Source organism: Anoplopoma fimbria, chromosome 15 (genome assembly GCF_027596085.1).
Source record: "Anoplopoma fimbria isolate UVic2021 breed Golden Eagle Sablefish chromosome 15, Afim_UVic_2022, whole genome shotgun sequence".
Lineage (NCBI taxonomy): Eukaryota > Metazoa > Chordata > Actinopteri > Perciformes > Anoplopomatidae > Anoplopoma > Anoplopoma fimbria.
The window spans coordinates 7599089-7624411 of record NC_072463.1 but is presented as its reverse complement, the minus strand read 5'-3'; the positions used below and the strand labels follow the sequence as shown (position 1 = coordinate 7624411).

The following is a 25323-nucleotide window of genomic DNA, read 5'->3' as shown; positions in this document are numbered from 1 at the left end:
TTCATATAAAACGGCCAAACACACGGGCCACAGAACATCTTATTAGCAACAGGAAGCCGGGTGTTTATAATAAAATACACTTACAACACATCATCAAAAACATAAATAACAATGCTTTTTACAAAATGAAATGAACACATACAAAAATAAATCAGTACAAAAAGTTGTGTTTGTTCCTTCACTATGTGTCTTCAGTATTTGTGTGTCTTTCTCTTTGGTTCCCCGGGGAACATCTTTAGTCACAATCTGAGCGCTGCCAAAAACAATCCCGAACCTTCAACTACTGTAAATAATATGGCTTCATATCTGGGCACAGCTGTCCCGGCTTTGACTGAGCACAGTCCTGCCTTTGATCAGCGTCTGCATAGCTTCAACACTGCACAAACAAAAACAAAATAGCTTTTTTTTAATATGTTACATTAATAAATGCATTAACAGTTTTGTGCAAGCGGGCGTAAACACGGCACCGTGCTCTGCTCATAAAATATAATTAACCCATCACAACTACATAACACATTCAACAGCATTTTAAAAACAGAAGGCAAGAGGAACAAAATAAATACCACATACTTCAGAAACGTGAGAACAAGAGGCCTTAAAACTGAGCTTATGCAGATTTGGGGTACCATGTTGTGTTCATGTCATACTGCAGCTTTAATCATGCAATAAAAGGGAGGTTGGCGTCAGCTACAGAGCATCATATCTGGATCTTTAGTATCTTGCTCAAGGACACTTCCACAAGCCAGGTGATGTGGCTACTTTTACTTTTTATATCCAAAAGGTTCTCAGCACCATCTCCCTGTGTTGCTATGAAACTGTTGTTAAAGGGATTCGGTTCCTGCAGCGAGAGAGTGCTGCTGAGTGGTTTCAAATTACGTTACAAATAACGGATGAGGAGTAGCTAAATCATTCTTAGGATTCCTTCAATGCAGCACATTACGATCCAACAGGGACTGTACGAAAATTATTGGAGTAGTTGGACCTTATTTCACTTCCTCCCCGGGGTCTTTAATGTTTTCTCTTAACCTTTAAAGAGTCTTTTATTGTAACAATTTATGTAACTAACAAATTTATTACAAAGAGAGCCTGAAATAAAAATTCAGGACCGGAAAAAAGTGCCACCCCCAAAGATTTTCGTACAGGCCCTTACATATATTTACATTTCCTATTTGAAGTTCATTTTATAAACGTTTCTGAGTGGTTAAAATAAGCAGTGCCTGAGGAAATATGTACACATATATGCTGTAACAAATCAGGGGGTTTAACTGTGTTTGCAAATGTTTCCTTCATATGTTTGGATGATGTTTACCTCATCATGACAACTCAGGTGTCACCTCAGTTGACATTCACATGAAATAAACTCAACTGACCTTCAAATACTTTCCCTTGTATGAACGTCTCAGTGTTCCAGCTTTAATATTATAGTCATATCCAGCAAACCGCCCTCATCATCTATCCAAATAGGCTGTACCAAAGCATTAACATGCAAATATTTGCAAAATCTGCTTGACCCAGATATGGAACAAAGTGTGACTGCCTCTTGTATAATCTCAGGTTTGTTGACATGTCACTGTGACAACAAAGCTGGCTGCATCTATTTATCTGTCTATCATAGATGGATGGAAAGTAAAAAACACTTGCGTAGTAAATACACTGTAAATCAGTGTAACCTTGGATTATCTGTTGATCTATGCTTTAAATTCAATTTAAAATGGTTTTCTAGCTATGATGTTGACCTTGATATATTTGTTTGTCCACTTTACAATATGGTAGAAATCAATGGAGTCTATATTGCAAACAGGCATTCAGGGTCTTAAATGGCTGATACTCATCAGTGTATTTTAAACCTATTTCGTCACAGGAATGAAGCGATTAGGTGGGGTAGCTTTGCAGCCTTGGATAATAAAATTTTTACGCTTTCTAGACATAAAGAAGTACATTAAATGTGTCGTGGAAAGTAGTACTCTGTATTTCTAATTAATCTTTGGTACAATAGGATTGTGATTGTTACATGCATTAACGTACATTGCAAATATAAAAATACAGTCTCAATATTTTATCAAAAAATACCTTCATATATATATATAAAAAAAAAAAAAGCTGCTTCAACTTTGTGACTGGGAAACAATTTAACAGTGCTCTTAGAAATAAAAAAAAAGTCAAGTAAATGAATTTCAGGTGCAATTTCAAAAGACAGACTACCTCCCTGCTGGAGACAGTTTACTCTAAGTGCTCACTGCTAATGCGTCGTCATGAGTGCTGTGGATTTGGAGAGGAAAGCGTCAAGATCAGCGATGACAGCTGCATGTCTTCTGGCAACAGTGTTCAACAGTCGTTGGGGGAAGGATGGAGTTCCTAAGTCCACCTGGAGAAGAACAAAGTGATGTAGCCATGACCTCTTTCACATGTAGCGCTGCCTGGAAACCACTTATTGTAAGGAAGAATCGGAGTGACGGTGGAATTAAAACAAACCTCTTCTAAGATGTCAATTTTACTAATACTGAGACCTGCCAATGATGTGCTGTAACATCTTTGCATGTTTCCTGGTAGAAATTCCACTTTTACAATTTCAAATGTATCAGAATTTTATTAAACAATGTATTTCATTGGATTAAAATACAAGAAATTGTGAATTGCAAATTTGTTTTTATATTATAAAAACTACCAGCTAATGCTGGCTGGGTTTAATTCCTGAACAATTTGCAGGTTGCACTAAAGTTAATGGCTATGGTACCTATCTTTCTCTAAGCATTTTCACACAGACTACATTTATCTGTCCATCATCAACCCAAACGGCCTTGCTTTTACTGGCAGTCAAAATGTAGCTGTGTTGCTAGTGTGCACAGCACAAATATATGATTAGTTTATAGCAACAGTATCTCACCTGTAACAGGTAAATGACCCTGGTGGCTTCCTGTCCACTACGTCTTATTGGCTGCAGGATCCAGCAACTGGGCATCATCTCCCCTCGGACGGCATCCACACTGGGACGAGGCAGAGACTCCTCGAACACAGACTGCATTGCCAGCACGCAAAAGCCACCCTGAGGCAGGAGGAAAATAAATAAATAAATAAAACAGGCAGTGCAGCCTTCTAATCAGCCAAGAGGTGACTGTAGACTGACGCTGATAACCGAACAGGTTTTTTCCACACCCACTGCCTCTGGGTCAGTGTTGTTTACCCTTGTTTCTGTGAGTCTAAATAATATGTTCTACATTTTGTGGATGACAAACTTAATGCCACGCTTTTTTTTATCATAAATTGAACTTCATTAAAAAAAGACAGCCATGTCTGGTCCTGGTTTCCTGCAACACTAATCTGACAGTAAATGGAATTTTCCCCCTTCAAACTGAAATTTGATTTTGTGAACAGCCATATTGCAAATGCTCAGTGGACCTTATACAAGGGGCGACAAGCAGTAATCATCAGGACCGGCTGGTTGATTTTGCAGCTGTGCTTACCTGTTTGGACTCGGTGCTGATGCAGCAGAAGTCCCGCGGCTGGCTGAGGTGGCAGGTGGACGGATCTGTTAGTACATAAACTAGACAGAAATACAAAGAGAATGTGTCGGATAGGAAACATAAGTGATGAAAACCTGGAAATAAAAGAAAATCTAAAAGAATGAAGGCAACAGACCTCAACGGTATTTCTAAACAAGGTCAGAAAGCTATTTATTTTTCTACCTTCAGAAAAAAGGCCAAATTTTCCAGATAATATAAACACATGAGGCGAGATGATGTTGCAAAGGTATTAAATGCCACGTACTGCAGGTGTGAGAGTGGAGTTGGTCATGCGCTAACACTATAAGCTAGTCAGTGATGAATGTGACTGTGTTCTGTACTCTACTATACATAGCTTACGGATGCAGACTCATCATTTGAAGAAAATACATTTGCAGGATACATAAACGCCTTGCAAAAGTATAAATAAGTTTGCAGCAATGGCAAAAATATAAATATTTTTCTCTATTTATATTCTTGCAACAATACAAATATTATTTGTAAGGTCAACTCTTCCATCACATGAAGGTCACATTGCAAATAACAAGTATTTATCAGTATCTTATAAACTGCTACTTTCCTTGACGAGTATCGCATCTTAATGTTTCAGGTCTACTAAAACCAACATCATTAGCATCAACATCTCGTATTCAAGCAATCGTGTACTAATCAAGTATTCAGTAGTCAAAGTAGTTTTGGCACAGTGTCAAAAATACTCCAACACCAGTTAAGGTACTGCCTCCAACAGCAAAATGTATCAAATTCAGAAAACTGTAATATATGTCATATAATGAAATATTACTTTGTTAGTTTGTTGTGATGGAGCTAAATTCAACTATTTTATATACTGTTTGGTAGTTTAATGCATAACTATGCATTATGTTCTATAAGATGGTTGTATGTTTAATGTAAAATCAAGTTTAATAAAGTAAGTAGTAACTATATTTGTCAGATAAATGTGGTGGAATTCCTGCTGAATTGTAGTAGAGTAGAAGTTTAAAGTGGCATAAAATGGAAATACTTAAGTCAGCAGTTAAGTATAGCTCTTGACTAAACTTACTTCGATGAATTCTACAACTGGTACAGTAATGTATAGAAACCGTGTGAGGAGGATTTAGACTAAACAGACATGTTAGCTCACCTAGCTGAGTGCTGTCATCTAGTGGTCGTGTCCAGACAGAACGGACCGACTGATTGTACATGTGGCTCTTGGACAGCTGGCGGATTGTGGTCCACAGACTGTCCAGAGGTCTGTCCAGCTCCCCGGCTCCAAGGAAACCATGGACAGACGGGCTGGAGGAGGGCTTGGAGTAAGCCTGGACACCTTGTTCTTCTCCCTGGTACCTAAATAAACACAGATTTAATACATTAGCAAATTAATGATATTTGTGATTTAAGTTAACAATTCACTTTGCAGCTCATTAATCTCAGATAGTGAGGGTAGATTATTTTTGGATGAGTTTATTAAAGAGAATGACTAAGCTCACCTCCAGCCTGCTGTGGCCTTGCTCATTAGCAGGTTGCTCAAATCCCCAGAGGAAGCCAGTCGCACCTGTGGAGAAAGAGATTTGCAATTCAACCTGATACAAACATCTGAAAGAGTAGATAAAAACTGGGACAATCACAATGTCAAGTCAATAACAGGAGTATTTAAAGGCTGGGTGTTTTTACTAAAATAGAAGCTCTAGACTCAGGTCTGTGTTACCTCAGCCATAGCTCTCCCGAGGAGGCTAGATGTGATGTCCTGATAGGTCGTGGATATGGAAGAGGAGGAGCCAAAGGAGGCTGTGCGTTGACGAGCACAAGTTGAGGGTGATGGAGATGAAGTCATCAGGGGCTCAAACATGGTGACAGGAGGCTCAAAGCGAACATCTAGCGGAACACATAGATGTTAACATGGAATATCAACACAGAGAATGTAGAGGGGGGGTTAAGTGTTGCACCAGGAAACATACTTTATACTACATTTTAAATAAAAAAAGATGTCAATGGTCTACACTATGGAATATATGACAGCAAGACTGCAAATGAAGATGAACATTTTTCAGCTCCAGTTATGTTGTACTTGACTGTCTAAATGTGAGGATGTGAACTGATGTGGACAGATGAAAGAAAAGCCCTCTGCCAAGGACTGGTTACCACTGTTTTATGTTACTACAATTTGAAGTTAAATGAAATTTAAATAAAGTTAAAACAAAAAGATGTCAATGGTTTCTTTAATGAATCACAGTCCTTACCGTGGGCAGACAGCCAGACTCTCTGTGACTTCACACTTTGAGGACCACATATAGGTGGACGCGTCCTGACCTTCAGCCCTTCATCCTGGGTCTCTGAGATCTGAAGGGAAACAGTAACAACAACACAATTAACTTCTGAGTTGCTTTAAAAGAAAAATTACAACAAATACATGGAGATGATATTTGCAGTATAAAAGTAATCCGTCATATGTATACACATTGCTGGATTTTCATTTCAGTTATTCAGATCTACTGACCTGTCCAGTCAGAAGTGGTCTGTTGCCGTGCTGTAGCTGTGCAGTGTTTCCGCTGTTGTAACCTGACGTTGGTCCAGAGGAAAGACTCAAGCTGGATCCGGTGCATAAGGTGCTGTTACTGATTCTTGTCCGATGTCTCAGGTCATCCTGACCACACAGGGAGAAATGAGATATCAGTTAAATTATACAGTGCTGTCATAAATAAAACCCAGAGAGACCCTAACAATTCACTTCTAATGTCTTGTAATATATTAAATGTATAACAAATGATGTGTTCTTATTTAAATCAGAGGAAAACATAAGATAAATACATATTTTTTCTGTGATTTATAATCCAAGCCAAAACGATTTATTGATTGATAGCTTAGAAAAATGTGAGCATTTGATGTTTTTAAATGTTGGTCAAACAAAAATAACAATTTCACAAAGTTATCTTAGGCTCAGAGGACTTCTTATGGAACAAATGATTAATTGGTTTATTTAAAGATGTTCAACATATTGAGAAACAGCTTTTATCTTGTGATACAAAAACTGACCTTGACTTCCTGGGACAGAGCCTGCTGCTGAAGCCTCTTTTTCTCCTGCTCAGTTCTTTCTCGCAGTCTTTCTCGCGCCTTTGCAATCTCAGTCCTGGCCTCCTCTCGAGCTCGGCCGTAGTCGCGCAACAGCTGCTCAATGTCAGATGGACAGTGTCCCTCTCCTCGTGGGGGGTCTGGTATTCTGTCATTTAGATAATTCAGTGAGGACTCAGTCACGTTTTCCAACACTAAGCCTGAAAACATTCATGTTTAAAATGTAGGAATAATAAGGGTATAGAGTCTTACCTGGTGCTATCTATCACCTCTTGGCGGAGCTGTTGTAGGTGCTCTTTACGCCGACTGGGCATGGCGGCAGACACCTTGGAGGAGGAAACAGCCTCTTGTTGAGATGAGCGAGGATGTTTGCTGGGACTCAGACTCCGAGCTCTCCGGCAAGTCTGGAGACGTTCTTCTCTCTCCAGTCTCAAACCTTCAATACTCCTGCGGTGTCTGAGAGGAGAGATTCAACAAAAAGATAAATTGCCAAAGTTATTTATAGCGGAGTTTGTTTACTTATCCTTCTCATTGCACTGGCACCAGTATTGGAATTATTAAAACTAAACCTAGTCCTTACAGAAAGAAAATTGCATCCTATCAAAATAAAGAGTGTTTGCCTCATTTGTATCCTTACCTATCATACAGCTGCTGCTTTGTGGAAGCAGAGGTCGGTGTCTCCAGCTCTTCTCTGGTCCTCGGCGACAGCATCTTTAACATCGTATCCGTCTCTCCGAGGCCGTAGTGCAGCTTGGCCTCCGTCAGCTCCACAGTCAGAGGCGTCGGGTTCATGTTGAGGCTGACCGTTGCCATCACCTGCTCTCTGTCCTGTCGCAGCCTCTCGATCTCTCTGGCCCTTCTGTCGCTCTGCGCCGTGGATTCTACGTTTGAGCCGTAGCTCTCCATCTCGCCCCACTCGGCACAGTTTCCGCTCCTGTCGTTATCTTTGGTAGGATATGTGCCCGGCTTGTTGGAGTGTTTTGATTGCAGAAGGTTGATGCCCGACCAGTTGGTGAATTTGTTGTGCATGGGCAGGTCCTCTGGGGCTATTTGGTGTTGATGATGAGACGGGGACACGCTGGTGACGGGTTCAGTGTTCACGAGGACATCTGTGTTGCACTCGCTGGGCGCCAGTGACACCATGTCGTCCTCTTGGATTGGAACAGTACTGTTGATGACCGGGGAGGGATTGTATGAATCAACGCAAAAATCAACAGCATCTCCTGCAGGTCTGGAGTAGCTTAATGTCTTTCCATGTGTTGCTTTAGCCTGCTGTTTGTGCACATCAGCTGGTTTTAATATGGGAGAGATGTGGTTCTGCATAGTTAAACCTTTAGTTGAAGTAGAAGTCCTCCACTGCTGAGAGGTACTCTGATATTTGGAGTCATTATAGGTAACATGTCTCCTGTCAGTGTCTGTATATCTATCCAGTGACGCACTAACGCTCATAGAGCCTTTAGCGCTTGAGCAACTCATTTCACTCACCTTCTCAAGTGATACAGATTCGGATGTACAAGAGGAAACATCACAATCGTGTCTAGGCATTCGCTCATCCTCTGAAACAGTTGTGCTGGCTGAATGTTTGCTAGAACACACAGTAATATTGTCTTTCTCAGAATGATGGTGTTTATTTAGTGTTGATTGGTTTCCTCTCAGCTTCATACGTAAACTTGTTCCCACAGTACGAATGGGGGATGATGCACGGTCTGTGTATGTTGCTTGTTTATTTAAACAAAGTGTTGAATTCTTTTTAAAAGAGGGACTGTGATTTCCTTGATGGCTGTTTTGTGATGAACTGTGAGAGACTTCAGATATTGTTACACTTTTGTGGAACAGTGCCTCGGGCGTGCTTTGCTTTGAGCCTCCAGAAGAAGCAGTTGTTACACGTCTCAGACATTCAACCGCCGTCTTCAAAGGAGGTGTTTTATTCTCCGATTGTGAGGCGGACCTTTGTGCTGCAGCAGAGGTGTTAAAGCTCAGGTCAGATATGCTCTGAATCTTTTCATCCGTACTCTTCACCACACAGTGCACATTCTTGTCTTGGGACACAGCGACAACCTCAGAACCAATCACTTTCACTATCACATTGACCTCATGAGAATTGGACCTTTCACTGGGTGTTTGATGAGCAGGGACGTCCTTCACGGCTGGTGTTGAAGACCTCTCTGTCTGGATCCCGACATCTATGGCTGTTTGAGTCGGGCAGTCTCTCTGTGTGCAGTCATTAGACGCACTGTAAGAGACGCTGATATTTGACATGTTGACACTCCTCCTCCTCGGGCTGGATTTGCTGACTTCTCCTGATCTCATTCCCTGGACGTCCCCCAGCAGGTCTGAGGTGCTGTCGATCAGCTTTGAGAGGTGAGCCGACATGCTTTCCATACTGGCCCACGTTGTAGATTCTTTCATGCCCATTTTGGTTTTCTGTGTTGCCGGTACATCAGTGTTACTCCTTTTGTGCCGCTCTCTCCTCTTTGGAGCACTACTGCTGCTGTTGCCGATATTTACCGGCTGAAGGCCAGGCTCAGTTTGAGTGCCATACTCACATGTCCTCCTCCTTTGGTTCGATACTTTGCTTCCATGGGACTCTTGCTCAGACGAGTACACCAACATAATTTCATCCACCTGACTCGAGTTGTTACCACTTGAAGAACTGCCGGTCACTGTCAGATTGGCTAAATGACCAACAGACGCTTGTTGACAGGGCGTGAGCTGAGCGGTTTTGTTCCCTTGTTCCTTATAATCCTCCATACTGCTCAGCGTACTGGAGAGCCCCTTGTTGGTGGCATACGTGCTCAGATGGGAATGGAAAGGCGAGTTCTGCCCGTTCAAACCATTGTCAACACTGCAGCATCTCGTTATACGTTTCTCAGCGCTGTTCAAAAGTGGAGACTTACAGGACAGGTCAGCAGCACTTCCGAATGCGGGGTTCTTATGACAGCGTTGGTTTGAGTCATCGCCCTGCCACTGGTGAACAAAAGGGTTGATGTCGCTGGAGGCAAAATGCATCGGGGAGTCCTGTTGTGATTCACTTTGCTTTGCATACGGGATGATTTTTTCTACATTTGTCCTTTGTGACATCACTTGTAAAGAGTGTCTTTTTTGGATGTAATCTCTACTAGCTTTAACTTCACTTTTATCCTGAGTTCCAGCTGAGAAAGTCTTCATTTGAGATTTGCTCACTGACACTGCAGTAGACATACCTGCATCTTTACTTCTAACCTGTCGAACTTCTTGTTCGCCAAGCTTTACCCATTTAGATGAAAGCCGGCCGTGATGCACTCTGGTGGTTTTGTCATCCTCCTCATCCTCATCTGATGTCTTAGGAGAGGACTCAGTGGAATATATGGGATAAGTCTGGATCTTAGTCTTTCTCAGCCTCTTTGACTTGGCCTTTTTAGACATAAGAGCAGATCGATTCTGTTCGTCACAAGGTGTTGAAAGCTGAACCTCTTTTGACATCACAGATCCATAGCAACTTGTATGTTTAACGGCATTCCCCTGTGGTATTGTGTGTTGAGGCTCCATAGAAGCAGAAATACTTGCTTCGTGTTTTGATTCTGCAAAGATCTTTGGAGTCTCTTTGTCAGTTTTCCATACATACTCTTGTTGGCTGACAACTTCAGTATCCTTAACAAATTTGCACCTTGAATTTGAAACATCTTGGCACCTATTGTGGTAATTCATATTGACCACACATGTCTGAGTCGAGTTATTTGAATGAGTCTGTTGACAACTGAACTCGTCCTGTGCTGTGACACAATGTTTACCTCCTGTTGTGTTGTCTGTTTCGCTGTTTCCATCACGGCCAGGAGAAACAGCGAACCCTTTCATAAAGGCACTATCATCAGTGGGTGGGTTCTGGCTGCTGTGACATCCGTGGGATTTGAATCTGGCTGAAGTTGATGTGGCTTCCATACTGACATCCATTTCATGCTTACAGCCCCAGTTTTCTTTTGCAGCACCCATTGTGGAAGGTGTTTCACGGGTTATTTGGTGGAGTTCAGGATTCACAGCAGGGGCATCCGAAGAGCTGGGTGTGTCCACTTCATTCAAGCATGCATCGTTGATGATGGGATTAAGATGGGATGTAACTTTTTGTTTATCTGAATCATTTATTTCTTGACACAAAGCATCTTTCTCCACAATGTGTCCTTTAGAATCAACGGAGGAACCACTAATTGAGGAAAAACTAGATGGTTGCAAAGTGGGGTTACATGTGGAGTGCTCAGACTCTCTCTGGCTGTTGAGTGTCACGTTTGATTGGAAGTTGTTGTTGTTGTTTTTGGCATTGGACATTTGGAAAGCACAATGATGGATTACTGGCTTGTTCGATGTCACATCAGAGAAGTTTTGCACATGGTCAATCTTCTGTGTTACTTCAGTAGATTTAAGCATGTTGCTCTGATGGCTTGTCCTTAATTCAGCTGGCAGATCTGATGCCAGGTGTTCACTGTTGTCCACTGTGTTTTCACTCTTCATCCTTTCAAGTGCAAGATGTCCTTCAAGGATTGCTCCTTCTTTCACCCGATCACTCATTTTATCTCTCAGCTCTTTTTCCTTCCATCCATTTTCATCACTCTTACAGCCAAAATGGCATGCAGAGGATGACAAGGCATACATGCTTTGACTCCTGCTCTTCCTGTCATCCTTGCTGTCAATCAATGACAATGTCATGTGCTCTTTGACCACTTCTGAGATTCTTAGGTCAATGGCGCTACAAATAGCATCTGACTTGCACATGTGTTTTCTACTTTCTTGTTTTTTTCTGGGTTCATCAATTTGTGATTCCCCCTTTTTGTTTCAACAGCTACTTCCTTTATTGTTACATCACCCTTTTCAACTACTTTCCGCTCTCCCCCAGAGGTACCAATCTGAGGACTATTGTCACCAGATTTAGAGTCCTCAAAGATCTGTCCAAGTTTTTTGCTCATGGGATCAGAAACTGGCGACGCCTCTGAAGCCACTGTGTCCTGTCTTATGCTGGCATCAACACAAACGTAATCAACTCCGGAGCTGTCAGTTTCCACGGCAGATTGTTCCCCTATTGAATCACTAGTGTTATTATTGTCATCAGGCCAAAAATCTTCCTGATTGTCCACTGGTGCAGAGCAGAGAGTTACCAAATCACTGCCGTTGCTCCTTTTTGGAATTTTCAGGCTGCCCATGAAAGCATCCTGTTGGTCTTTGTTCCTCTTCCTGGAATTTTTACAAGATGATTTAACAAGCCCAGGCTGCTGTAGTGCAATATACTGCTCAGTCAGAGCTTCTTTGGTTTCCGCCTCATCAAACATTTTGTCAGTTGTAGAAGATAAATGTTTGCCGTTCCCAAGCTCATATTGATGAATATTTTTCAACTTTTCAGTTGCACCATCTATACTGCATAGTACTTCATCTTCAGTGGATGGTTTAAAGCCACTTGCAGGGTCAGACATCTTATTCAACACTTGACCTTGGTTAGTAGGACTTGACGTACACATATTAGTGTCAGAGGACATTGTAGTGTGAGCGACCACCATGTCAGGTACATCTGTTAACACCTTAAGCAGTTTTAGTTCTGATGCTTGTTGCTTATTGTAGTGGATCTCTGTGGGTGACACACAAGTGGTTTGAGGTTCTAAGGTCAGTAAGAGTGCTGGACTTTTGATGCTGCAGTCTGGAGTATCCATAACTGCTTTCCCCGTACGTCCTACGTGCTTCAGGGCTTCCTCTGGTGTTGCTAGAATCTGAGAATCTAATATTTCTGATGTGCCCCTTAAAATTTCATGACTGTGTTCCAGCACGGTTACATTTACACCCTCAGTGCTGGTGGATGTTGAGCTACAGCTTGTAGGTCCACTCTGACAGTCCGAGAGGTTCATACTGATTGGACTGGGACTGCTGTTGCTGCTCTCTACACCTCTGAACATCATTTTTCTTTGCAAAGGCAGAGAATCCCTTTGAATCCTGGGACTGTCTGCTGCGTCAGTGGAGGACCAGGCATCGGTGAGTGCCAGCATGTTGTCTGGCTCCCTCACACTGCAGCTGCTCAGGGAGCGTGGGCTGATGGTTGAAGGGGTCTGCATGTTCCCAAAGTCCTCAATCAATTTGTGTACACTGTCTCTGCCTCTGGAATCTGCTACTAAAGACTTGTGGGAAGGAGGCCTCCTTGTGGCAACACTGCGTGTTGATTTTGGGGAGCTTTGCTGGCTCCGGTACACCTCAGCTGGGATTACCTGAGGTTTCTGACTGCTGTCCCGCTCTAAACTGATCTCTGCTGTTCTATTGTGCTGCATGGATGAATGGGAGCATTCTGTCAACAATGAGTAAGCTGGCACCACTGTTGAGTATTTCCCACTGCTCTCCACAGCCAAGGAATCTTTAGACATCTGACTGTCTTCGCTCTCTGCTTCACTCTGAGCTGCTTCCTCGTGTCTCAGCTGCTCTGCGAGGGCTGTCACATAGGCGGAGGACAGCGAGTCAAGAGAGAAAAGGCTCTCGCAGTCTGACGCAACCTCATCTCTGTCCTCTTGCTCTTCCTCCCATCCCATCATTCCTTGCTGTCTCTCGACCCATCTGCTGGTCTTGCTCATCAGAGCCTCAGTACTATGCCACCGCTTCTGTTTAACGTCCTCAAACGCCGTCCTTTGGTCAAGCTCCTCACATGAGACCGCCGTTTTAACAACACATTTGCTTCGGCTCGTCTGGGTATCTTTAAGGCACCTGTCTCTTTTTCGTCGCCAGTGAAGTTTGCTTGCAATCCTCCCTGGAGGTTTGGGGTTTCGTGCTCCATTCACAATTGCTGGTGGTTTCCTGAACACTTTGGACAGAGCCGTTTTTAACCTGGGCCCAACAGAACAAGATAAAGTCTTTACAATGGTTTCCAGTCCATTGTTTCCTGCATGGGGTTGATTTATCTCATTCATGCAAGGGACAATCTGAGAACTGGTTTTGCAAGTTATGGGACCTTGTATATTTTCTTTGCAGACTGGCTGCAGAATAATTCCAAGTGGTGACTTTAGAGTAACTGTTGAGTTCTGATCCGATCTGTTCTTAAAAGACAGTTCTCGGTTTGGCAGCAGAGGTTTTCTTTCTGGTCGTTCCCGGAAGGGCTGAGCTTGGGGCTCGTCTTTGGCAGTTGCTCTGAGGTTTTCAGAGGAGTTTACTCTTTTCCGGCTGGCTTGACTTCGTCCTGAGAAGAGCGAACCAGAACAACTCTGGGTTCTTTCTCGAGGAAGACACTCATCTGAAACCCACTTCCTGCTGCCAATGGAATCAGAGGTTGTGAAGGAATTTGACGTCCGTTCTGTGGATCTGTTTCTCTTGAGAAAGTGTCTGTCAGAGAAAAGAAAGAAAAGGACTAGTTTAGACTCGAAATTTATGAAAATATTTATAAATTTAAAAAAACAAAAAACTGCTGAAACATTTTGTTATTAATATAGTAGTTCTAGTATTAGCCCCTTAAATTTGCTATCTGCCCTACATGCAATTAACTCTACACTTTTACGACACTATGGGCTTACCTGTAGATAGGGGTGTTCTGTGGGTAGAGCCGGGACAGAAGATCTGCCGAGAACGAGTGTCTACGAGAAACAAACGATCTTTCTCTGAGCTTTGTTGGGGAGCCCAGCTCAGGAGACTCAGGGCTGTCTGGTCCTGGAGGCAGGGCCCTTTCCAGATGCTGCAACTCCCTCTTAGCTTCTAACAGATGCCTCTTGCGGGCGATTCTCTCCAGCTGGTAGTGCAACTTTTTCCGACGGATGCGGCTCTCGGAACGACAAAGGGCGTGATGCTTTAGTAGCTCCTCTTGCACCGCCTTCTTCCGGGCCCTAATCACCTGGGATGGTTGATCCACTGTCTGACCTTCTTGATCCTCAGATGCCTGACTTGCCCCTTGCTCCAGGAAGGTTAAGGGCATAAGGTCTGTCTGTACTCCAGACTCTTGGGTGATTCTCCGCTCTACAGTTGTTAGGCGCTGTTTCTCCTGCAAGATCCACTGCTGGACTGTTGGGTTAAGATTTACAGAAGGGAATCATTAGGGGGGGGACATCTTACACCCGCACAACATTTAGCAATATACCAAATCTGAGGTGCTTATCCAATTTTCTATAAATCTATCTAGAACTTTGGCTTGGATTGGATTTTGAAAGTTGACAGGTATCCGCATGAGCAATAACTTTTTTATGTAGGTGGAACGACGTCTTACTCTCACTGTGCTGCTGTCGGAGGTGGGCCTGCTCCCTCTCCAGCTCTCTCTCAGCCCTCCTTTGTTCAGCCTGAATCTCCTGTCGCAAACTCTCCACGTAGCGCTGCTGCTCCTCCATACGCTGCCTCGCAGTAGGCTCCTCACTGGGGGAGAGACAGGCACCCAGCTGGCCTTGGAGCTTCACATCCTCGACACTATAAAACAGACACATAGATACAGGGTAAAATAAAAAGTGAGCAACTGTGATAGATGAAAAAGCAATGAGAAAACCAGAAGGAAAAATAAATCGTTTTACCTCACCTAGGTACAATTTCATGTCTAGAATTTAGCAGTTAGGTGGTGGCAGCTTTAAAGTAAGAGCTACTGTTGTTGGTTTTCAGTTTAGTGTCTCAGCAGTAACCAAGCAACCGCTGAGCCTCTCCTGTAAACATCTAACTGGGATTGTTCAGGACGGTGGGGGCTACTGGAAACACATGCTATCTCCAACAACTGAACTGAAAGATGCATGAATCATTGCCCTATTTCTGCAGCATGAATATGATACAACACATGTTCTTAATTATCAAATATGTATGTTGCACGTTTGCAGAATAAGCTCGCTGTGCAAAACACTCAGTATACACAGAGGAGGAATATATATGGCTGGGTGATATTTCTACCAAACTATATCAAATTCCTCATATATTCAGAGTATTCTATAGTAAAGTTCTTAATTAAATGGGAAAATACTCTTTAATTTGTCAAGTAATTAATTCATACAAGAGTACACAAAGCAAAGTATTCAAAACCATGTGGCAATTTCATATAGACTTTTTATTTATTGACTTACCAGAAAACATGCTATATTGTAATATGTATTGTTATCTAAATATGAAATGACCGATATCGTAATAGAAGTTTTCGGCCGTATCGCCCAGCCCTGGGTGAATATTGTGTTGTTTTGTTAACTTATTTTTGGTGGCAGTGTTTACCTGTGGTCAGGGGTCAAGGGGCAAAGGTCGATGTAGGTGCAGGCCATGCCACCTTCACTGGCCTGAAAACATTTAAGAGAAGACCAACTTTAATATTTACCAGAAATAGAAAAATAAACAACCACAATTATGCTCAAACAATATTGTGCATCACTAGCTTCTCAGTATGTGAACAACAGCATCTCATTCGTCTGATCATCATTATTATTATCATCACTGCCATCATAACAAACAGCATCATTTTAATTTCCAGCTGAGCGCCACCCACCCGTCTGCGTTCCCGGAGGACGGCTGCCTCGGCTGGGTGGTTGAAGCGGAACTTATGCACTCCTCCCAATGTGATCACCGTCCCTGGAGACAGAGAGACATCTCCTTCATCACAAGCTGTCCTCATCCTGTAGCAGTGTGTTGTGGGTGAGTGTGGTGCAGTGTAGGAGTGGAGCAGGGTGTATATGAGTGTGTCTATACGTTTACCCTGGGGAAAAATATATCTTTGCCCCTTTAAGTGTGCATGCATATATAATTGACAATAATCAAATCTGAACTGTTCATTGTGTGTATAATATTTTACATTAACCTATATGTGATATATACATGCATAGTGCAGTAATCACATGACCTTAATGCTCAGTGTCAAGTGCTGTTCAGGTTATTTATGCATGACCTTATGTCAATGTCTATTCTGCCGACATCAGAAATGCAGAAAAGATATTTGTGATATGATGCTCTTCTTTTTACTATTCTTTGCAGTTCTTACAACACAATTGCTTAAATTATACAGGTTTGATACTTTTTTTCCTGGCATTTATTTTACTTTACGCAATATATAAATTTACACTCTTGGACTAAATTTATTAAGATGTTGTCAGTGTCTTAATAATACAATAACAAGTAATATTAAACGTAAAGTATTGCAAATTAAATCAAAATTATTAGGGATCATAACTGTTGTACCCAAACTAAGCTTTAAAAGGCAACAAAGTGACAACAGTTGCCTCAGTGTTTACGGTCAAACAAAAGTGAATTTAAAACATGCTACAACTATATCTTTTTGCTCTTCACTTTGACTACATAATATCCCATCTGTGTGACATGTAGGTAAAAAAATGCAGTGGGGACAAACTGTTAGTTGAGGAAAGGAGCTGACCTTGAGCTAGTCTGCAGGGCTCAGTGACTTCTCGGTCGTTTAGCAAGCAGACGCAGCCCGGCAGCGGTCTGAGCGTTACCACACCTCTGTGGTTTTCAATCTCACAGCTGGCACTGCTCTGCAGAACTAGGAACAGAATGCAGAAGAAACACAATCACACATACTGAGTTAGAAAGCTGTGCAGCTACTGTACTTCCAAATATATTCTGCGCTCAGTGCAGCATTTAATGAAAAGTGAATATTCCATTTTATGATATCCAGTATAATGTTTTATTATGCATTCTCGCATATATTCTGCCATGTTTTATAGTGTGTTTTATCTAAAGCTGCCAGTTTGCTGCGTGTCTACTCTTGGATAATACATGGTTGTAAGATGCTTTGAGGATTTCCACTATTGTAATGTACAGACAGTCAAGAAAAAAATCTCCTTATAGAGATTTAAAAGGAATATTTGCAGATGGATGACGAAACATGGAGACCAATTAATAAATAATACCTATTTGTGGTTCTTCAAACTGTTTCTGCGGTCCTATGTGGGTAACTCCTTCCTGTTAAAAAAAAATACATTTTGTAAACATGGCAACTATATTTCAAATCTACATAAACAAAAACATCAAAACAACTTTTATGCATTCTGGAAATTAGCTGGTTGTGCTCAAAACACAAGCTATAGTGGATATAATGACAATCATTTTACACAATGATCTTAAGAAAACTATTGTCCTTTCCCTTCTAATCTCCCACTTAGCTGACAGAAAACATATCATTCGTTTACTTTGAAGCTTTATCTAATGGGATTAAAAGCTTTCTTATATGGTGTCAAGACCACATGCGTTCCCAGGTGGCCCCTGCTCTTCACATGGAGAACACAGTGTAATTGGCAGGCCTAAGGGTATGCTTGTCATTGTCAGAATCAGGACAGCTTAAGCTCCCCTGAGTCCTAGCCTCAGAACTAAGAGCCTCTTATCCAACCAAGCTTTATGCATTGCGGAAGACACATACGTGCAGAGATGGGAGATCGACAGGACAGTTGGAGGGTAGAGAGAAAAGAAAAGACAGTAGAAACGCACCTTTTCTCAAGAGTTTTTTCTAGCAGAACAAAGAGAAATAGTGAGAGGAGGAGGAGGGGGAGAATCTAGTAGAAAAAAAAGAGATTGGTTTAGTCAAGACAGCTGACAAATCAGTAACTTGAGAGTTGGAGAAAAGTAGAGCAAATTCAAAGAATATCAGTTTGTGGGAGTTTGCATCATGTTGTTCAAGTGAGTGATGTGTCGCAGGGGATGAAAAGAAATGAACAAAGAACGAGACAGAGAAAAAGCACATACTTACCATAATACCATCCAATACAACAAACATGCATAACACTATAAATATTATATTGAGTGCTACATTTATAATAGGAATTTCCATACTCATCTAATGTGTATTGCAATATTCACACAAAAAAAAAAAGCACTGCACAAAATTCATAAAGAAATTACTTCATGGAGATGGACAATTGTTATTACCAAAATAAAACAAATCATTGCTCTTTATTGTCACAACACTTTTATTTTATCACCATACCCTGAGGTGATAGAAGACGACCCCGGTGCTGAGAACATCTCCATCGAGGGTAACCAGGTGTGGTTGGAGGGAGTTGATGAGGAATCCGGCCCGGTCTCGGTTGATGTCCACACTGTACTGCTCCAGCAGCTCCTTCTTGTCTCTCCAGCTCTCCGACCAGTCCTTCGTCAGCTGCTCCACCTGAGGAGGAGACATGGATGAAGGTAATTAAGACAGGGGGCTGAAGCCAGGGTGGTAAATAACTGTGGTCAGGAAGATGATGATACCAACAACAGCCACTACTACTTAGTATTACATACAAAAAGACAATTATGTACTATATTTAACTATGTTACATGGTACACACACACACACATATATACAGTTTAAACCCCAATGTTTCCGCAAGTTTCAAAGTCATAAAAAAATCAAAAACATACTGTATGACAACGTGTCACAGATAAGTACTTATTTCTACACACAGGTTTTGTGTGATATCCACTGCTGAGACATCTGCTGTCTTCCCAATACAACACAGGTGAATGGAATCTTGTTTATGGAGCTCGATAGTTTGAAAAACTACATTTGAAATGGGATTCTGTGTGAGAGTGTGTTTTAAGAAAACATGTCCTAGTTCCTCAGAATAATCCACAGACCTCACTGAGAATGTTTGTTATCTATTAAAAAAGGATTCTCATCAAATCAGTAGAAGTCAAAAAATAGTAGGCAATAATCTCAAAATCAAGAGGGAAAAAGCTATTTAGATACAGCAGGGGGTAAGTTGGGAAATTGTTAAATGTAACTTGTGTGAACTGATCTTTGAAGTCTATATCATGTACATTAACAAATGAGTATGCATGACATATTTCTATCTTTTTCTAAAACCTTGTCGCCTGACTAGAGCTTAAAATTCAAGACCTGCCATCGTTCATGTATATCTGATGACGGACCCATCCACAGGTCAGTGAGGTTAAAGACGTCAAAGAGAGCAGTCATTGAAGGGTGAGGCTTTATGTGGGGTGCTAGTTCCTCAGCCTTCTGATTAATGTTCCCCTTTATTTCTTTATAGTGACATTAGTGTCAAACGGGTGGTCCTTGATGTGTCAAGGATCACTGTCTCTGTCAGGCAGATGTAACCATGTGTGTGTGTGTCTACGCTGCGTTACCTTTAGTTCGTTCTGTAGCACAATGTCAGATAGAAGTCCATCCCTCTCATCGCTCAGTGACGGACTGGGATTACGCTGCTGTCAATCAAGAGGGTGAAAAATGATCAGTCACAATACTGTGCAAAAGAAAAATGTCACATGCGTTACAATGCAATCGTTCAATCTTTACCATCCAGGGGATTTAAAAATGTCACAAAGACACAAAGCACTGTATTAAGCCTTTGGTAGAAAAACTTGTAATGTGGGGATCTCTTTTATTCAAAGCCTTACAGCACTAAGAGAGTTTATTTTTAGGGGGGGGACTCCGTAGGGAGAGTTAGCGCTATGCTCTAATGATAAAAGGTCTCCATACCATTTCAAAGCTGAGCAGCATGCTCTTCAGCCTGTCAATCTCCTCTCTCAGTTCCCGGATCAGTCGAACACTGGCATCCTGCACACAAATCAAAGCTCAGATGAACCTACTAAAAAGATTTAGATCAAACATTTAGTCTTGGCATTGGGACTCTTAACAGCCGCTGACCTCATTAACCCGAGGCTTGTTGACAATATTTTTGGCATGGGCGGCATAGCGCAGGGTGCTGAGGGTCTCGTTGTAACTGTTAGCGGAGGGCGAGACAGCTGCAACACAAACACACACAAGTTAAGACACACACACAGAAATTAGCACTCACATAACAGAAAATAAGTTTTACGAGAGACTTAAAAGGACCATTCCAGTGGTTTTACCAGCGTGGTCACATTACTGCAAACTATTTTCCAAAGCACAAACATCAATTTTTAGATTTAATTTCCAACCACCCTGCCAGCTATTAGGTTAAATACAGAAACATACAGAAATACCTTGCAGACATTTATCTTTATCAGCATTACATTCTTTTTTTACACTGCAGCCGCTATGATTAGTTTAATGCAAATCTTTAATATTATTTAGTTCAAGTGCTTGCAAGATAATCTGTAACAACGGAAAATTAAGAGTTGGTTGGCATAAAAAATTCACCATCAGTAATTCCTTTTATTTTCCATGTTTGCTTTTAGGGTTTTATATTGAAAACAGCTCATGATTGCAAACCATTCAACTTTAAATTTTCAGTTAAATCTTTTACATGTAAACACATGCAATTTATAGTTAATGAACCAAAACATGTGCAAAACCCCAGCCATGGTCCTTTCACTATACTGACATCTGTTCCACTTACTAGCAATCATGATGGTCTTGGAGTTGCCGCCCAGGCTGTCTTTTAGCAGCCAGGTTAGGACTGAGTCTCTGTAGGGGATGAAGCAGTGCCTCCTCCCTCCACCTCCTCCTCCTCCTCCTCCTCCAGACAGTGAGCTGCTGTGGCTTCCTGCCGTGCTGCCATCGCCCTCAGAGGCCATGCTGTTGATACTCTGACAGCTGCTGGACATCTGGGAGTTCTGGGCTGTGGAGGCATTGGGAAGAAGAAGTACAAAAGGTTGAGGGATTTATGAAGTATGTCACAGAAAAGAAGGGAATACTGCGAGGATCCAGGGAATGGGGAAATGGCAAACAGGACTGTGTGCAGGTCCATGATAGATTTAATTCCTACTATCTCCATTTACCAAGAGCTGAAATGACGATGCCCAAAGTGACGAGCGACTTGTTGATGTTAGAGCCCTCTGTCAGTCTGTCCCTGCAGTAGTGGGGGTCTGCTCGCTCACTGTCAGACACAACATAAAAACAACATAAGGTCATTCACAATAAATTAAAACACAGATTATTCAATACAAAAAATGTGGAATTGAACATCTCAGGGCAGTAGGGCAGGGCAAAACCACTAGGGGGCAGTTTAGTCAATGACTGACTCAAATGATGTTGAGGGAAAAAAAGACACAACAGAAGGAGATAACAGTTTTACCTCCCAGCCAAGTCCACCAGGTTAATCTTGCTGACAGTTTCTGAAGGAAGGTTATTTTCTAGGATTGCCTTTAGAGAAAAGAAAAGAGTAATCAGACAGGAATCTACAAGTAATTATTAACATTGCACCTGAAAAAAGATACCAACAATATTAAATGCATAGGAGCAATAATTGGCAAAAGTAATAAAGAGGATAATTAACAGATTGACTGATTAACAGACGAGTGTAGCTGTATGTAAACTGATTGGAGGGCTGAGAGAGATGATGACCTGTGTGTACTGGATGGTGAAGATGGCGTGGGATCTGCTGCTGGCATCGTGGTTGTGAGTTGCTGCGGTGATTCGGTTGGCGATGCCTTCCTCCAAAAGGTCCATGGCCTGTTTGCTGTCTGAGACCAGGTGCTGGGACAGGTCTGATTAGAAAGGGACAAAATGTTGAGAAATCTAAAGCAAATAAACCAAGAGTGGATAAGATTTATCAATCTCAAAATCTGTGTTAATTTACTGCAACATTGGGAACTACTTCATGTGAAACTTGGGGTGGAAAACTCCCTGTAAGAGTAAAAAACAGTTCAACTTCATTGTTGTGTATCAAGATGCACATTATACAACAGTTGGGAATTAGAAAAATAGATTTTGGAAGGAATAGTTTAAATTTTAAGGTTATACTTTTTCATGGCTGCCAGAGGAATAATGCTACACTGGTGGAATTAGTAAAATAAATAAAACATTATTGACAATCTGCCACATGGTGAAGAGTAATAGCTCTGAGAAAAAACCCCATAAAACTGAAAATGAATCGAAAAGACATTTAGGCAGAAGAATAAAAAACGAAAAAAAGAAAACTAGAAATGTGAAAAAGATGACAAACAGGAAATGTCTGTCATCAACGTTGGATCCTTCTTGAACGATTTTTTTAAATAAAGAAATAAGAAAAATGCAACCATGCTCTACTTCCAGGTGTGAGTCATGCATTTTAAGAAGCTTTAAAACACATGGACACACAAATTACCACAGAGGTGCATGGTGCTATAACATGTGGTAACTTAATCCTTGTTCTAATAAAACCATTTAACATAAATATTTGTATTATTCCAAAAGAATAAGAGCGACAGTGAAACACTGTTTGAAGGACACGTGCTGATGGACAAGCTGGAAGCCTTTAATGTGAGAGTCTTTGTGAGTGGTGAGTGTTCCCTTTGGAACCACGAGGAAATGACTTCACTTCCTTTGGTCAGCTGGGATTTTTCCAGATACTGACAATGAGTGGATGTGGGGCTTGAAACACGGAGACGAGGGGGGATGAGAGGGAGAGAAGGAAAGAGGGGGGAAGGATGAGGACACTGAGGGAAAAGTAGAGTAAGAGAGGAGAACAAGACAAGCATAAAGAGGAGCCAATACTGCACCGGATCAAAAGACTATCAAGAGATCAGAATTCGCTCACTGACCACATACCACAGTGACCTATAAACTAAGCTTACAAGACATGAGCATTACTTAAAATACTGCAGACTATGTTGCACATCCGAGTCCAAATATTGTGTCTGAGAGTGCAGAGAAAAGAAGATTTAGCCTTTGATATCCACTCTCATATTCACTCAGATTCTTCTATTATAAGATCCACTGCTGAGTGGTTGGATCCATTTTTAAAATGGTTATTGGACACTTGACAACTGGTGCATTGGAAGGAACCTAATCACTAATCATTACCTCGTAGAGTAATGACAATTTACAGCCTCTAGATAATTGTTTAAACAGCAAGACAGAGAGAAAAAGCCAAAATGATCTGTTGATTTTGGAGCTCATCATTTTGTGCAATTACACCTGGAACTGTGGGGTCATGTTTGAATATTGAATTATAATTTATTTATAAAGGTCTTTGTACATACTCTTAGCTCTCCATCTTCTCTGCATATGTTTTTTAGGTCTATGAGTATGAACACATATGTAGGTTTATGTATATATAGTTTATAAAAATAAATAAACAAAACTTAGTTTTGGGGGCATAAGTTGAGAATCAGCATCTTATGTATCCTATTTTTGCTGAAAAAGCAAAGAAAGGATGCCTCTCGAGTTTAAACTGAGTTTAGCCCTGGGATGTCTTTGCTGTCTACCCCTTTACAAAGAAGGTAGAAGGTAACTGAACACTAACCTTGTACATAGGGTCCTTTCTCAGGATGTTCTCTAACTCTCAGGGAGGCTCTCTTCTTCTGCTCTCCTCCTCTGAGCAGGTCTCGCACACGCTCATTGTAGATCTCCAGGAAGCTGTAGGGCCAGAGGGGGGGGGGGGGGGTGACATAAAACAATGAACTCTGGCTTTATGTGAACCGGGTCATGGTCATGTTTACAGGGTCTGTGTTTGTGCTGGTCCAACCAAATGACCCAGACATACAGTCTACTAAGGTAATTATATGAAGCATAATATCTGCTTTGTCAAATTACATTATTAATTGCTTTCAAGAAGTTGAGGTTGCCTCCAACACCGACAAGGATATCCAGCTTTTGATTTGCATGTTTTGCCTGCAGCTTCGCAGCAAAATTGTGTAATTTGAATGTTTACATCAGGAAACCAATTAAAATTGCAGTGATTACATTTTTTTTTAAAGACAATCAGACACAGTCAGGCATTTATGAACACAATACCTGATCTCCACTCTGCTGGAGTTTTGCTCATCAGAAAAAGTGTCTTCAGACCTAAAGAGACCCTGCAAGGAAAGGAGAAATGCAAATTACATCACATCAACAATGGATAATCAAGTACTTGAATCATCAGTTTGCTCTCCACATTGAATTGTACAATCCTCTAACGTACCTGACAGATCCGAGGAGTCAAGCCAATGGAGTCCTGACATCATAGAGAAAAAAATAAAATAAATGTTGCTTATTGTCAGTGCAGCATGATTTGGGTTTTATACTTTGTGTAACAATTGCATTGCCTAAAATGTGCCTGGTGAGGATGTCTACAATGCCGTGCAGTGATTTCATAGTCCTTCTCACCGGTGTCCCCATCATGGTGTACGTCTTTCCAGATCCTGTTTGTCCGTAGGCAAATAGACAAACATTGTAGCCCTCTGAGGCTCCAGACAGCACCGACACACCCAGGTCCTGGAACACCTGAGGAACAATAACACACACACCCTAAATCTCAAATACGCAAAGAAAGACTTACTAAGAGCTGTCTATTAATAACTGGGTGGAGCCAAAAAATGTCTAGATAATTAAGAAGGGTGCTGATTCAGTATTTAAAATATACATGTTAAAGATAGAAGCCTTTTCAGTAAGATTGGAAATGCCTGCAAACACATCTGAAGGCTTGTTTTGCTAGAAAAGTAGCTGCCGATGTGGCCTGATGTGGTTCATACAGTGTAAGCAGATGACCTTGATCTCACTTGCATTGTGTTTTTACACGAGTGTAGGTTTACATCGAGGTTTCACGATAACAATGCAGTGGAACCGGGCCAGTGGAGGGGGAGGTAATGTTGCTTCCTGCTGAGGTGTTTGGGTAAGGAGCAGGGAGGTCAGTTAATACTCTGGGTAAACAACTTGGCAGACTGAGTATGTGAGAGAATCCAATGTGAGGGTAGAAAGACTCTGAGAAGTGACTGGGTCAGGAAAATAAACTTTGCCTAAAAGCACGATGGTGAGAAGTGGGATCAGGGAGAGTCTGCCTAAAAACAATCAACCGAGGCCTCTTGTTTTGCTTCTCTCCATCTGCATCTGACAGCCGGAGTCTGGAGGTTATTAGCGCGAGGGGCAAATCACAACCACTTATCCTGTTTATGAAAACTTTAACTTGTATAAAGCTCATGCTGGATAGAGTATGAAATGTAACCAATAACAAACTCCATTACCACAATAAATCATACAGCA

General features: G+C 41.6%; 2 protein-coding genes across 2 annotated transcripts; both read right to left on the bottom strand.

The window, feature by feature from the left end:
• On the bottom strand, nt 1-9800 carry LOC129103473 (stAR-related lipid transfer protein 9-like). Its single transcript, XM_054613963.1, has 11 exons — nt 7204-9800; nt 6819-7022; nt 6531-6714; nt 5995-6141; nt 5738-5837; nt 5206-5372; nt 4988-5052; nt 4642-4844; nt 3462-3541; nt 2885-3043; nt 1-2365 (listed from the first exon to the last, which is right to left on the bottom strand). Exons 1-11 carry the CDS (start codon nt 9765-9767, stop codon nt 2240-2242), a joined length of 3999 nt encoding a protein of 1332 aa, XP_054469938.1. The 5' UTR covers nt 9768-9800; the 3' UTR covers nt 1-2239.
• A 1464-nt stretch (nt 9801-11264) lies between these two features.
• On the bottom strand, nt 11265-24848 carry stard9 (StAR-related lipid transfer (START) domain containing 9). The gene is made up of 20 exons (XM_054614301.1): nt 24843-24848; nt 24451-24567; nt 24266-24298; nt 24097-24158; nt 23606-23718; nt 21724-21866; nt 21455-21522; nt 21159-21256; nt 20777-20998; nt 20101-20198; nt 19933-20010; nt 19581-19658; nt 18436-18615; nt 17366-17417; nt 16870-16995; nt 15991-16073; nt 15723-15784; nt 14752-14945; nt 14069-14549; nt 11265-13880 (listed from the first exon to the last, which is right to left on the bottom strand). Exons 1-20 carry the CDS (start codon nt 24846-24848, stop codon nt 11270-11272), a joined length of 4905 nt encoding a protein of 1634 aa, XP_054470276.1. The 3' UTR covers nt 11265-11269.
• Between the last annotated feature and the right edge of the window lie 475 nt (nt 24849-25323).